General features: G+C 41.5%; 1 protein-coding gene across 1 annotated transcript; it reads left to right on the top strand.

Moving 5' to 3' along the window:
- Window positions 1–1,471: 1,471 nt before the first annotated feature.
- On the top strand, window positions 1,472–13,858 carry lemd1 (LEM domain containing 1; the record flags this gene model as incomplete). Its single annotated transcript, XM_080732940.1, has 6 exons — window positions 1,472–1,672; window positions 5,765–5,876; window positions 6,968–7,144; window positions 10,875–10,927; window positions 12,375–12,466; window positions 13,442–13,858. 6 exons carry the CDS (start codon window positions 1,472–1,474, stop codon window positions 13,755–13,757), a joined length of 951 nt encoding a protein of 316 aa, XP_080589066.1. The 3' UTR covers window positions 13,758–13,858.
- Window positions 13,859–14,272: the final 414 nt, after the last annotated feature.

Below are 14,272 nucleotides of genomic sequence, written 5' to 3'. Positions count from 1 at the left end.
CAGAACATTTTTTTGTTATTCTGGTTGCTTGTAGCAGTGTTTCTTCTACATTGCAGTATTGATATTTTTGTAGTCTACTTTTCCCCACCACTGTTGATATTTTCAAGCCAGGCTTCAGAGTCACAGGAGGACCATTTGACGGGATTCCCGATTTGTCATGAACGCAACGCACACACAACACGCGCACAGCCCATGGGCACAGCCGCGGCATGGCGATTGTTTAGTGGCAGCAGCTGTTCTCAATCTCCACTCCGAGTGACAGATGGGATTTATGGCTCTTTGAAGTGAGCCGGATCTCTGGTATCCGTTCCTTTCAAAGAGCCGTTCAAAAGACTGTCTCATTTTAGTTATTTAGTTACTTTACTTTGTAGATTTTGATTATAATTACAAATCACTTCAACCCTATATACATTTTGGCCATATACATTTCCGCCATTTGAAAATAGCCGATCTACTAGCTCACAATGCGTGGCTTTGCGACGCATTGTGAGCTTGTAGATCTGCTCTTTTCAAATAATTTTTCTACATTTTATTTATTGGAAAACTTGTGAAATGGGACATTCTGCATAATGAGTAGGCCTACTTTATAGCCTATTGGTACTTTAAGTAGCCTACATTTTGATACCAATCTTGTAGCTACTTTTACTTAAAGTTATACCATGTAACTTTTTTTATAAAACAAATCTTAAAACTGTTAAATCGCTAAAGTTTTAGAACCCCCACTCTGTTATTTTCAGCTTCTAAAGCCTTCTCTTTATATGTTTTCTATGATCCCTACCGGGGACCGGTTTTCGCGGAAAAATTGCGTCGTCACACTACCGGCCAATCACAGCGAGGGTTATACACTGCCGGCCAATCACAGCGCATCTTGAAGTGGGGTCGCTATGGCGGCCATATTTGTAGTCGCCCGTGTGTCTCTTTACTCAAAAGGTAATCTCGCCTACCAGGCAGGGTGAAGTAGTCCGTTTCTCCGGAATGCCTGAACGCACAGGAACCAGGGACCCCTCTAAAGATAGCTCTCGGCGTTGTGGAGGCAGACGCGGGGGTGTGAAGGTACAAAACACGGCCGAAAGACGCGGACGCGACCGCGGTTTGCTATAGGGCTACTGACCACTAGTTGAGCATCTTACACAGTATAGCTTTAACGAATATTATGAATTCCAGACTGTTACTTATGTTATTTCTACATTGCAGCATTGATACTTTTACTTGACTAAGGAATTTACTCCCCCTCATCGGATGCATCGTTCATTTCAAAGAGCCGTTCAAAAGACTCGATTCGTTCGCGAACGTCCCACCTTTAGAGTGACAGTCTGGACAAGACTAGTTGTTGTTGTTTGACAGTCCGTCCGTGCACACGTGTGCTTATTCACGGATACTTTGAGCGCCGTTCCACTCTATAATTGCTGCTTTTGCGGTAATTTATTTCGGGGTACTTTTAGAATTATCTCGTGGTCGTCAGTGAGTCGTCATGCCGGTGTTTGTGGAGGACCCCAGCCAGTTCTCCAAGGACAGGCTGAAGTCGGACCTGGTCGCGCACAACGTCGCTCTGCCGGCCGGGGAGAGCAAGAAGCAGGTCTATGTGGAGCTGCATCTCAAACACATCCAGCACAGCGCGGCCGATTTCTCCAGCGACGAGGAGGACCTGGCAACGACAGATGATGTGGTCGCTGTGAGTTTAGTTTAGCCCAGTGGTTCTCAAACTTTAATGTCAAGGACCCCTTAGGACCCCCAAATTGACTTATTAACCCGCGGACCGGACCCCCATTTGAGTAGATATGCCAGTGAGTGACCCCCCTACAAGAGGATTTTTGCGGTTTGATTCCCACATTTCTTTTTTTCCAAGGACAGCTTGACATGCATTAGGCTACTGAGACCCCCATTTAATGGCATTTATATCTGAGACCCTGATTTATATTGTATTTGACCTGCATTAGGCTACAGAGACCCCCATTTAATGGCATTTATATCTCTGAGACCCCGATTTATATTGTAAAATCAATGTTAATTTAACTCAGAGTGTACAAATGTACACTGAGTTACATAATTATGTGGTTACACATCTCCATTCAGAAACATTGCCATTAAGTCAGAAGATTGACTTCCATTATTCTAAATGGAGGTGTCACCTAAACCTAACCTAAACCCTAACCTCAGTGGGGGTATATCTGAATGGGATGTTTCTAAGTGGGTTGCATATGTATCCATAAGGGTCCATTTGTTTCATTTTAGCTGGTTAATGAAAGGAATATTGCACCATTTTTCCATGAATGTTACTAAAGTGGAAGTATTAAGCCCTAGCCTAAAGTTTCCGTTTCAGGTTAAACTAAAGGCCTACAGCAGAAATGGTCTGCATAATGCTGTCAGTACAAATTGTGACGTAAGCAATCCAGCTGAAGCTAAATAAGATTAACATTTAACACTGTCTATTTGTTTTGGAGGATGCATTCCAGCTACTTTGCTGCTATGACTTTATCTTTCTGTAGTTTTTAAACCTGAAATTGAAAACAAACCTCAAAATCACACTAGGGTTTGTCATGCCCCCCTCTTATCTGAGCACGCTGTCCAGGTTGACGTTCTGGAACTGTTGTGTATAACTGTTGTGTATGTGAATGAATGCATTTGAACTGATAGCCTGCAAGGTCAGCAGCTGTGTAGAGAGTGCCTGTTGGACAGCAGTGGTGTTGGTGGGAGCAGGGGCGTCACAAGGGGTAGGAAAGTGGGACTGAGTTACCAGGGCCCAAGGTGGAGGGGCCCTAGTAACTTTAGCTATTGAAAAATAGCAGATATACAAGCTCACAGCGCGTGTCGCGCTGCGAGCTTGTAGATCTGCTATTTTTGAAAATTCGTAAAATTTGCGCAAAACTTTGAATGTATGTATTTTTTTAAGTGAACATTTGTAACTAAAATGTTGCTTCTGGGGGGTCCCTGGAACTAAATATTTTGAGATGGGGGTCCATGGCCAAATTCACATAATTTTGGGGGTCCTTCACATGAAAAGGTTTGAGCATCACTGACATGGAAACATGGGTTTCTTGCACACATTTTCACATTTTTCAAAAATAGCAGATCTACAAGCTCGCAGCGCGGCACTCGGTGCCGCGCTGTGAGCTTGTATATCTGCTATTTTTCAATAGCTAACATTCATGGGGGCCCCCGCAGTGAATCCTTGTACCCAGGGCCCAGAATTTGGTGTGACGCCCCTGTTGGTGGGAGGGGTGGTAGTGGTGGTGGTGGTGGGGGGTCCTATGGGGGCAGTGCAATCTGGGTCACTTCATTCTGACTGGCTGCCACCAGTATTACAGCTGGTATAGATTTCACTGAGGGACATTCTTTTTTTTTTTTTTTTTTTGTGAGGGGTTGCCTGCCTGGGAAGTCTTAGCCTTAGCTGCTACAAGCTCTTAACACCTGCCACGTTTCATTCATTTGTGTCAAAGAGGCGGAGCTCTAGAGTCGCCTCTTTCTGCTTGCTATTTTGATAACTTTGAATAAGAATAAACATTTTCATGGCCTGGGGATTCTGCAAATTACAGCCATAGTAAAGCTCCACCGGCTGTCCGTCAGTCCGTCATGTCACGTCACACTTTTGCCCTACTCTTATCTCCGGCACCGTTGCCCCTATCCATGCCAAACTTTGCAGACACACTCCTTTGCTGCCAAACCACAACCTCCACCCCTCATTTCTAACACGGCCCTCTTCTAGCGTCGCTATCAGGCAGATTTTTTGCAAAACACATCTTTGGACACTGCTTCTACAGATTTTGGCCTAAAATCACGCAAGTCATGTCATCAACATGGATCTGTCCCATTTCCCATATTCCCTCCTGATTGGCTACGATTGCCTTCTAAAGTTTGTGTATGCGACGTGATGGTCGCCTATCTCCCGATTAGGGAGTCTTACCTGGTTATTTATGTTTTGATCTTGATAGTTTTGATCAGCTTTTGTGACCACTGCAGTGTATTGCTTAAAACTGCAAAAACAAAGTGGTGTCAATCGGTGCATTGGTGATTCAATGTTTGGGGGGTCGCTTATCTAAAGACGTCACGCGCACGTCGCTCAACACCTATACAGGTCTATTGATATGCATACATGCTGGGTTTCTTTGTTAAAACACCCTGTTGTGACACTAAAGTGTTGGCGAGATGTGAACTTGGAGGGGTTTAAGCAGCAATGCATGTCCGTTTGCATGAGAGGCGTGACCCCTGCTCAGAAAAGATATGCGGCACGCGGGACAAGAGAACACTGCTAAGAACTAAAAGGATCAAATTAAAAGTGTTTTATATTAATGATTTGCTTGTCCAACACGTCTTCCCCAGTGTTTTTGACAACACATTTTGATTTAGTTTTAGTCATAGTCTTTTTAATAAAATGTGATTGAGTTTTAGTCATAATTTAGTCTCCTGAAAAGTTTTAGTCTAATTTTAGTTGGCTAAATGTCATTAAGATTTTAGGCGACTAAATCTACAGTTGATTTTAGTCAACTGAAATTTATTTTGGCGGGCCTTGATGACATCATAGCTGAAAATAGCAGATCTACAAGCTCACAACGTGTCGCAGCGTCATGATGTGTTGTGAGTTTGTAGATCTGCTATTTTCAGCACGCAACAACTGAGAGAAACCAAACATAAAATGACTGTTCTCCACTAATCCCTCCCTAACGTTTTAGTCTCGTTTTTATTTTGTTGACGAAATTGTCAATATATTATTATTAACTCTTATACTGCTTTGGACGTTCCTGTTCGCCCCAATTCTCAAGAGACCTCCGCGCCAATACGGCGTTCGTTCGTTCGTTTACCTTGTTGAAGCTGATGAGGGGTCGCGCCGCCGTGTACTGTAAACACATTTTCCGCGGTGATGGTGTAAAAAATCCATTATGCGTTAACATCAAAGGAGACCAATTCACTTCCTTGTTGATTTCCTCTGGCTGTAAGGCTCTGTGGCCAGTGACTGGTCTGAATGTACGGCAACACATAACGGGCAAATACATTCATTCTCGCATGACGCCGCCCTCTGCTGCCTGGCAGACCAAAGTGCACTATTGCACAATCAAAAAATAAATAAATAAATGTCTATCTACTATAACGTCGCAAAGGTAAGCTGCTTTTTGATGGCACCAGACCCAATAAATAAATAAATAATCTGGCAGTAGGAGAGTTAAGTCTTTAGTCATCACAGCTCATTTTTTATTTAGTTTTTATTCGAGAAACATTTTCTGTCATAGTTTTAGTCGACAAAATCAACACTGGTCTTCCCACATCTCAGTGACTGACAGCCTTTATTCCCAGAGATTTATAGTTTACAGAAATATCCATCCAGCTGCTTGCCATAAAGTAGTCAATGTTGCAACGCAGTGAACGCACAGAACCTCTAGAATCTGTGGGAAGCAGGTGGAACAGTTTGTCATGACTCATGACTGAGGCTGTCCTTGAGTGTGTGGGGATGGCTGATTTATCCTGTGTGCATCGATTAGCCCCAGCCCAGAGTCTTAATTAGTTTGACTCGGGCCTAGTGTGACTGCTTGCATCATTTATCACCAGACCATACGGCAATGTACTTAACGGCCTGTCCACACCAAGCAAGATGACTTTAGAGATAGTAAAAGTCCACAGTCCATGCCACAACTATAACGATGACAAAGGTAAACGGTAAATGGGTAACATTTTGTTAAAGTTATATTGCTTGGTATGGATGGCCCTTTTACACAAAAATGAATGCATACCTTCTATCATGCATGCTAACACATCCGCTACACTTTGTTTTCAGGAAGAGACGAAGCACTTGGAGAGCTCAGAGATGCTGGATCCCAGTGGACTGACGGATGATGAGCTCAGGGCAGAGCTGCACAAATGTGGGGTTAACACTGGACCCATTACTGGTGAGATTTCTGTGTTGGTCTAAATATCATAATGTCAGAGTTTCCCAACTGTTTAAGCTTGAGACCCTAAAGAGTTTCTGATTGGGGCCACAAACAAAAAAAAACATTATGAATTATCTCCAATGGTATAAATGGCCGATCTACAAGCTGACACAATACGTCAAAATGTTCCAACATTCCTGGGGAAAGAATTATTGAGTCTAAACGTAGCTGGTGTATGCTGAGGGCAGTTTGTCTGTGCAAGCCGCCAACATAGGCCTGTACATGGTAGGGTTCGGATCGTTTAGGATTTGAACGGTTTCTTAACAGTCCAATTCCTTAATGGATCCCTTTAACGATTACTTTCTATTCCTATTCACGTTATTCCTGGCCCCGCCCCCGGCTTCCTGTTCATATCCTGAAAGAGGCGGAGGCTGAAAAAGCTGGCCTGAAAAACATTTGGTTTCCTGTTGTCCTTGCATTAAAGTGTCAGTAGTTGGCGTTCTGGGCTCTGGGCTCTGTATTTACCTGGGTTGCCATATCTGCTTATAATTGGTGTCTTTCAAAAAAATAGTATAGTTGCTCATTGGGCTTACTTTCTAATATGTTTTTAAACCAGTGGTTCCCAAATCTTTTCATATCAAGGACCCCCAGATTAACATATTTGTCCACAGTCGCAGACCCCCATCTGAAAATATGTGGTGCCAGGGACCGCCACACAGATTTATTTTGTTAAAATGTTTCAAAAATATTCAAAATATATTTGTTTTCCCTCAATAGTTTTTAAATATCAAATATACAAGCTCACATTATGTCGCAATGTGACAGACACATTGTGAGCTTGCTGATCTGCTATTTTCAAATGTGAATGTAAAGTAGTATAACTTAGTTGCTTCTGTTGGGCTTATTTCTTTGGCAAAATCTGGCAACAGACAATTCCCTGTCACTTCCTTACTTGGGAGGAAGTGAAAAGATGTTTTGCCCTCTGTAAAAGAAAATGGCAGCCTCCATAGAGAGGGCCAGGAATAACGTGAATAAACCTCACTGGTTCTTAAAGTGAGGTACAGGGACCCTCTGGGCTACTTGAGCTGAGTGTAGTGTGTCTGTTCTAGCCACCACCAGAGCCCTGTACGAGAGGAGGCTGATGAAGGCCCTTCAAGTTGACGTCCAGCCCAGCTTGAACGGCACCGCTGAGGCAGCGCTGTACTCCGACAGCGAAGAAGAGGAGCTTGGCGACGCGGAAGAGGTTGCAAACGGGGAAGAGGGCGACACACCAGAGGAGGACTCGAGTAAGTAGAACTGTTGGCTTTGTGTCCTAGTAAAACTATCATATATTTTTATTATATACATACATAGATTGGTTACACACTCTCTTTTGGGTGGAAAGTCCAAAACAGTTTGAGATTCTTTTTTTAATATGTTTCAAAAGTAGTGAGAATTGATGACAAGGTCACACAATGCGTCACAAAACATAGATTGGACATTTTCAGTACTTTGACAAAATATAATATATTAAATCTTATTTCATTTATGAACCATTTTGTACTCCATTTGTGTCCTTTTGTAATGTTTAATTTATGGGGGACTACGAATGGAAATGAGCATTCTTGCTAAATCTGGTGCATTTCCACAACATGTTGTATGTATTATGTGCGCTGTCCCGTCCAAATAATGAACAAACATTAAAAAGTGACTTATGGAAATACAAGGTTTCTGCCGGACAGCAACGATGTATAACTTTACCCTACAGTACATGATTGTATTTTGTATTAAGTTTCAGAACAAGCTGTACAAGAACCAGATTCCTCTCTGGACCAGTCACCAGAGAAGCCGGTGAGTTAAATCTTAATGTTTAGGTTAAGCAATTTATCCTTTCTGTGTCTATCACTGTCAAAAGGTTTTGTATTTTGATCCTTTTGCTTTTTAGGTCACCAGTGACTTTGTAATAAATCTTGCCTGCAGTGCCACTTAGTGGTCATAAGTTGTAACTCCGATTTCTAACCATTGCAGAGATTTCCCCTGTTTTCAACATTAGCTGTGTAGTGTACACAAATGTATGCAGTGTAGATCTCAAACTTAAAAACATTTTAACCCATTTAGGACTGAGGCCGATTCTAAAAATGCCTGGTAAATCCTGAGTTTTATGAAAAACTTCAAATATTTATTAAAGAATTACAAAAAAAATAAGAATAATAATTGTGTGTGGATCAAGTTGATCAACGTTGCCACTGGTTGATCAGCCAGCACAGTAACACTGGTGAAGCCTAATGATGTTCTTATAAATGTTCCTTAAGTTGTCAATGTATATTTATATATATATTTATAACTTATTAATGTATCTTATAACACAGGGGTCTTCAACATTTTCAGGCTGAGGACCCCTTAGTTGAGAGAGAGATGAAGCAGGGACCCCCCACAACCTTATCATAGATTCCATAATAGTGTCGTTTGACAGCACGATCGTCAGTATATTTTGGATTCATGTTAACCCTCTAAGGCCCACTGTTGTAATATTACAACGTTTGTATTTTATCCAAAAAAAGGTTTAAATCATTTTATTTTAGCTCCCCCTACCACCTAAACATCACCATTGGATTCTATTGTTTAGTATTACAATGCCATTGGCCACAATATTTGCATATAAATACCCCCCAGAGGGGCTGACATTCACACCCGCCACACCCGCTGACATTCCAGAGTTTTGACGAACAACATCTCACTTTTTCATGGAAGCTATTCCTCACAAAAACATAAGTAAAATGCCTGTACTATTTTTTTTTGGTGATCATTAGAATGTCTAGAACATGTACATGTTATTATTGTGAAAAATATCCCCCATATGTAAATTAGAGCATGATTTATGGCTATAAAACCTTACAAAAACATTTTTTTGAAAAAAACATTACATTTTCCTCTTATTAGGACTCCTACAACACCATCTGATTTTTTTCAATTTTTTATTTCATGTATTTCTATATTTGGGCCTTAGAGGGTTTAATGTAGGTTTTCAGATATTTAACCACTTGATAAACTTAATAAACTTGACCTTTCACTGTACTTAGTCCGCTCTTTTCCCCCTCCAAATAGCTGATCTACAAGCTCACAACGCCTCGCGCTGCGAGTTGTTGTGAGCTTGTAGATCTGCTATTTTTGGCGAAAGTTCTCTGAATATGGACACTAGGGTTCAAGTGGTTAATATAAAAAAAGGGGGAAAAACTAGTTTCTATCACACAACGATTTGGAGGACCCCCTGTAGTAACTCTGAAGACCCCTGTTACAACATATTAACGTATCTTAAACCATGAATACGTAGGATAGGCATTCATAAGCTTTATAGCTTCAGCCTATCCCTTTTGATCACCTCAAACAGTGATTCTGTGGATGTATGACTTGTATAAATGTATGCTAAATAAACAAAACAAACTATATTGATGCAGATATGGTCCTCGTTCACCAAAGAAATGTCACCCCTGGTTGTGCTGTGCATGCCAGTTCATACATGGGTGAAGTTGTCCACACAACCCACAGGGAGGTTACCAGAGGCGCAAACGAACGAGCGGCAACATTCTCCAAAACAACTGAAGTCATTGATGAACAGGTCTTTACTGTTTTGGCAGCCAACCGCCATCTCAAAATATGTCCCGTTCATCCCCCAGAAGCAAATATTTTGTTAATGTTCCCTTTAAAAAAATATATGCATTCAAAGATCTTTAAAAAATGGCAGATCTACAAGCTCATAGCTTGTAGATCTGCTATTTCTGAATAGTGCTATGAATTGGAGCTTTGAATTACTGTACACGGCTCATGCGGTATAATCCAGTAAAGTCCTCCAAAGCCAAACTATTCTGCTGTAGGTGGAATAATATTTATATATCCATATTTCCACGTGTGTGTATAGTTGAAATCAGCCAATTGTTTGCTAGACTATTCAGAATTGAGTACACACATATTATAGAGATTGATACATTTGTTTACCTTCAAAAGATTTGGATTATACCTTATAGAGCCAATGTTCGTTTTATTTTATTTTTTTTACTCTGAATGGCTTAAGCTGTTTTGGCTGCAATGATGTTGTCTTGGCAACTTCTGTTTTTCAACTGTTCCCAGGGTGTACTGTCAGAATTTAATTTATTACCGTAAGCCTAAATGTAAAGAACTCAACTCATGGTTTTATTTTCACTTTTCATAGGCAGAGTCTCGTTCTCAAAATACTGGCTTTGTTCAGCATGGGTGCTTTGCACACTCATCAAGACTGGTAAATCATAAAATATATATAATCTCATTTTGTCGACAAATTGACTTTTTTAGATGAAAACGGATGTTTCTTTTGTGTTTTGATTGGATGTCCACTGGCCTACTCTAGCGCTTTAGTAGACCCCTAGAATACAGGGATGGCAGCACCAAGAGGAATGCTGGGAATGTTGTGGAGTCATCATCATCACACAGGATTCAGACTCCCCACTCACAGATTGCCAGTGGTTTCTGTAGAGCAGCCTCTGTGCACCAGCACTCAGCATTAGAGCTTGGGGTACGCAGAGCCTAGAACCTGTTCCACTTCTCCCTCTCAACCTCACACTCAACTGATGTTTAACTGTACAAATTTCATGTACATTTGTAGTTGGGTTCTTCACGGTCAGAATTAACTTGTGTTTTGTCATTGGACTCAGACTGGAACTCGTGCCTTTGCAATATTTGAGTAGTGAAGTTTTGCAGCAAAGTATTGTCACGGTGAACTCATTAAAGACTGGGGTTTAAAACGGGCGCAGATTCTTAAACATGCAGAAACGGGTGCAGAGATTCATCACTGGTGTGTATGTATATACGTATATGGGTGCAACAGTTCATAATATTCACGGTTTGATTTGAGTTTTATGGTTCGGTACATTTTCAGTACAGCATTAAAGTTGAAATGCCAGATTTTCATTGTTTTTTTTGGGTGGGTGGGTGAACTTGTCATTTGCAGAGAGCTGCTGTTAATTTGTCATTAATGCTACCCCTATCCGTAGGTTCCCTCTCCAGGTCCCTCTTGTGTCACCCCAGTGACCCCGCAGAGCTTCAGCATCACTAACATGGTGATGGAGGGAAGTTTTTTTTGTTTTATCACCTAAAGTCTTTATGGTCTAAAGGGGTGCAACGATACACAAAATTCACGGTTCGGTTCGATATTTTGGTGTCAAGGTTCAATACTTTTTCGATACAAAAAATAAAACGAAATGTCCTTGATTTATAAATGTATTTTTATAACTATGTATTTTTTTTGTTTTAACTTTGAACAATACGGTACCCAACCTCTAGGGTAGTAGTTCTCTTAACTCATTCTGTGCCAATCACGTGTATACACGTGATATATTAGCGCATCCCACAGTGCCAATCACGTGTATACACGTGATTCAAAAAAAAAAAAAAAAAAAAAAAAATTTTTTTTTTGGAAATCTTTTTTTGAAAAATTTTTTTTTGGACCCCATCAAAACTAGTGAACATGATTTCAATCGCGATTTTGCATGTTTAACCCCCATACAACCCCCATACAACTCAGGTAGCAGACCTCCAAGCTCACAACAGTGTAAAACATAATGGCTATTATCTCAAGAATGCCTGAACGGATTTCCAATCGGATTTTTTTGTTTGAAAGCTGTGAACAAACTGCACAAACCCACAACAATGCAATCCAGGATTGCATTGGATTTTTTAGAGCTCATTCTTCTCTGTTTTTTTCCCATGCATGAGGTGTGCAAGGTTTAATCATGGCTAAGTTGACGAAAATAAGGCTTTTAAAATGCTTGGTAGCCAATAGCTAACTTCAAGCTAACTTCATCCTCTTCCTGTACATGCACAAAGGAAAGTGTTTAGGCAAGTCATGGCTGCAGGGCTTCTGCATATACCAGCATATCTCTATGGGATTGTCTGTGGCACCTGGGGCACCCTCTAGTGGTGAAAGGGTGGCATTAAATGAGTTAAGTGGGCTCTGCGGACCCCTAGGGGTCCTTGAGGGGGTTCCAGGGGAATGTGGAGTGGTATTGTTCGGTACAGGGTAATTCTGTTCGATATTTCTCGGTTCGATTCGATTTTCGATATTCGGTTCGATATGTTGCACAACTATCTAAAAAGCAAACCAAACTGATTAATCGATTATTTGACAAAGACGGCACAGCCCTGTAATTTTTCACCTCTCCAATTCTAGCTGAGTGACACATACCTTTCACTCCAATAACAGAAGGAGATTCAGACGACTTATTACAGTCTGTCTCCGTCTCCTGCACCATACCGTGCCTCTCCACATGGGGGGAGAGGGTGGACTCCGAGAAATGTGCAGGTACTTGTGACGGGGTGAATCCCAAGTTCAGGCTACTATTTACTTTCTACTTTATGGATTCTAGGACACAGGATGACGGGTCACATTTCAGTACTAACCAGCTGACTGGCTGCACCTCCTGGTTTGGTGGCACATTGGCGGTGGCAACTACTATCTGCTGTGTGTTCATTTATTAATAATTATACATTGTGTGCATCATGTTCTAGCCTCCTGAGGAACCCGTGACTGTTGACGAGCCTGTGACCGAGCAGTCTGCAGACACTGAGGCTACCGCATACAGCAGTCCACCTGGCATCATGTAAGTACCCTAACATCTTTTGTGGCTTTGGTGAATCACGATCCCTTTATTGTTTAAGCAAAGTAAATTAAAGCGACGTTCAACGCATTGAACCATGGGTTGTTATAGATACTTTTCTCGTTCATATACACATTTTTTTCTTAAAAGCGTGTGCTTGTAGAATAGATCGTCTATTCTCACCTAATGATCTGCGCTGCTTATGGAACTCTCCTTCGTCTCGTTCCGGCAGCAACGCAGGCGTGCCAATAATCACAATAACCCACACCCTCTCCTGTAATATTGCTTAATTATAACATGCCAAGAATAGGGACATTAGGGTTCATGTGGTTAAATGTGTATTCAGTGATAATGAAAGTGGCCAGGGGTCATCTTGTCCCTTACTGGCCTTACAGTGTGGAAATGTTTAGTTTTTGATAGATTTTTTTACACCATTATAATGTTCTCGTTTTGATCATTAGACCCGACCCAATCACTGAATGTCGGTAGGCCTACGTCTCCATCTTCAGGATATGTATGATACTGATTTACTACGAGACTGTGGCATTTTATGAGTTCAGTAGTTTACAATCTAGGCATTTAGCAGACGTTCTTAATTCAGAGCGACTGTGGTTTTCAAAACTTTTATTTTGACCATCATAACTAAACATCACAACATAACTACGGCCATACTCTACACTGATTGGTCGAGGACTGGCTGGCCACCTCTGAAAACCGAATTTAGCTATGCTCGTAACACGGGCCATGGAGGAAGTCCTTATATGGTCAGCACACATCTAGTGAGGAGAATGAATGGAAAATGTACCAATTATATTTTATTTGAATGGAAAATGTACCAATTATATTTTATTTGAATGGAAAATGTACCAATTATATTTTATTTGAATGAAATACAATCACTGAATATACCTTTAAATTGGGCACAACACAGATATGGATCAATAATAATACCAAGTTGTCATTTTGTCATGTCACCAGTGTCACCCGCCGGCGGCCAATCAAGGGAGCTGCAGGGAGACCGGTAACATATAAATACCCAGACGCCCTCCCTCTGAGTCCCGTCAGTCCAACAACGGCGGAGAGACGGGAGCTGGAACGTCGCCTCGTCCCCGTCTGGGTCAGGATGTTGGTCTTTGCCGTCGTGATCTGCCTCCTCGTCCTCATTTTCACCTACGTGAACGACGACGGCCTGTTTGTGTCCCTACTGGACCGTTTGAGTCAAGGGTCTGGGGAGGAGCAGCTGTTGGTGTCGGAGGACACGCCCATGACGGATCCCATCTCTGGCCAGGAGTAATGCGTGCAGATCTGCTCATTCCGGCGCGCGACACAAGGGCGCTAAAGTTATACGCCAGTTTTGGATCAAATTTGGTTGACAAACGATCGGCATGGTGAATCCCCCACAAAAAACACTGTCAGTCCTTTTTCTTTTTTACGTTTTTTGTATCTGTTTAATACTCTAATAAAGTGATTCATATAATGGAGGCTTGGTATGTTTAAAATGCGCAAATCCATGATTGGGTGTGAATGTCTTAATGAATTATTTATTATACAGTGTAGTGTTCTGCATTGCAGGAACACTGCAAAGACGTGCTTCATATTGGGACTGCGTCTGGAAGGTTTTCAACGCATTGACCTGTAGGCTAACACTAGTCTTCTCTGCTATAGTCCCGTTGAATTTTAGATCTCCCCAGAGTATAGGCAGACTATTCTCTGATTATTTGAGACTATCCAACAGTAGAAGGGCCTTGTTTCCCTTACATCTGGAAGTGAAAACCCACAAATCTGCCAATGCCGAGTCCTTGATTAGGA

The sequence above is a fragment of the Nannobrachium achirus genome (genome assembly GCF_963921795.1).
Source record: "Nannobrachium achirus genome assembly, chromosome: 9".
NCBI classification, from domain to species: Eukaryota; Metazoa; Chordata; class Actinopteri; order Myctophiformes; family Myctophidae; genus Nannobrachium; species Nannobrachium achirus.
The sequence above is the reverse complement of the archived record's forward strand: the minus strand, read 5'-3'. Positions and strand labels throughout refer to the sequence as shown.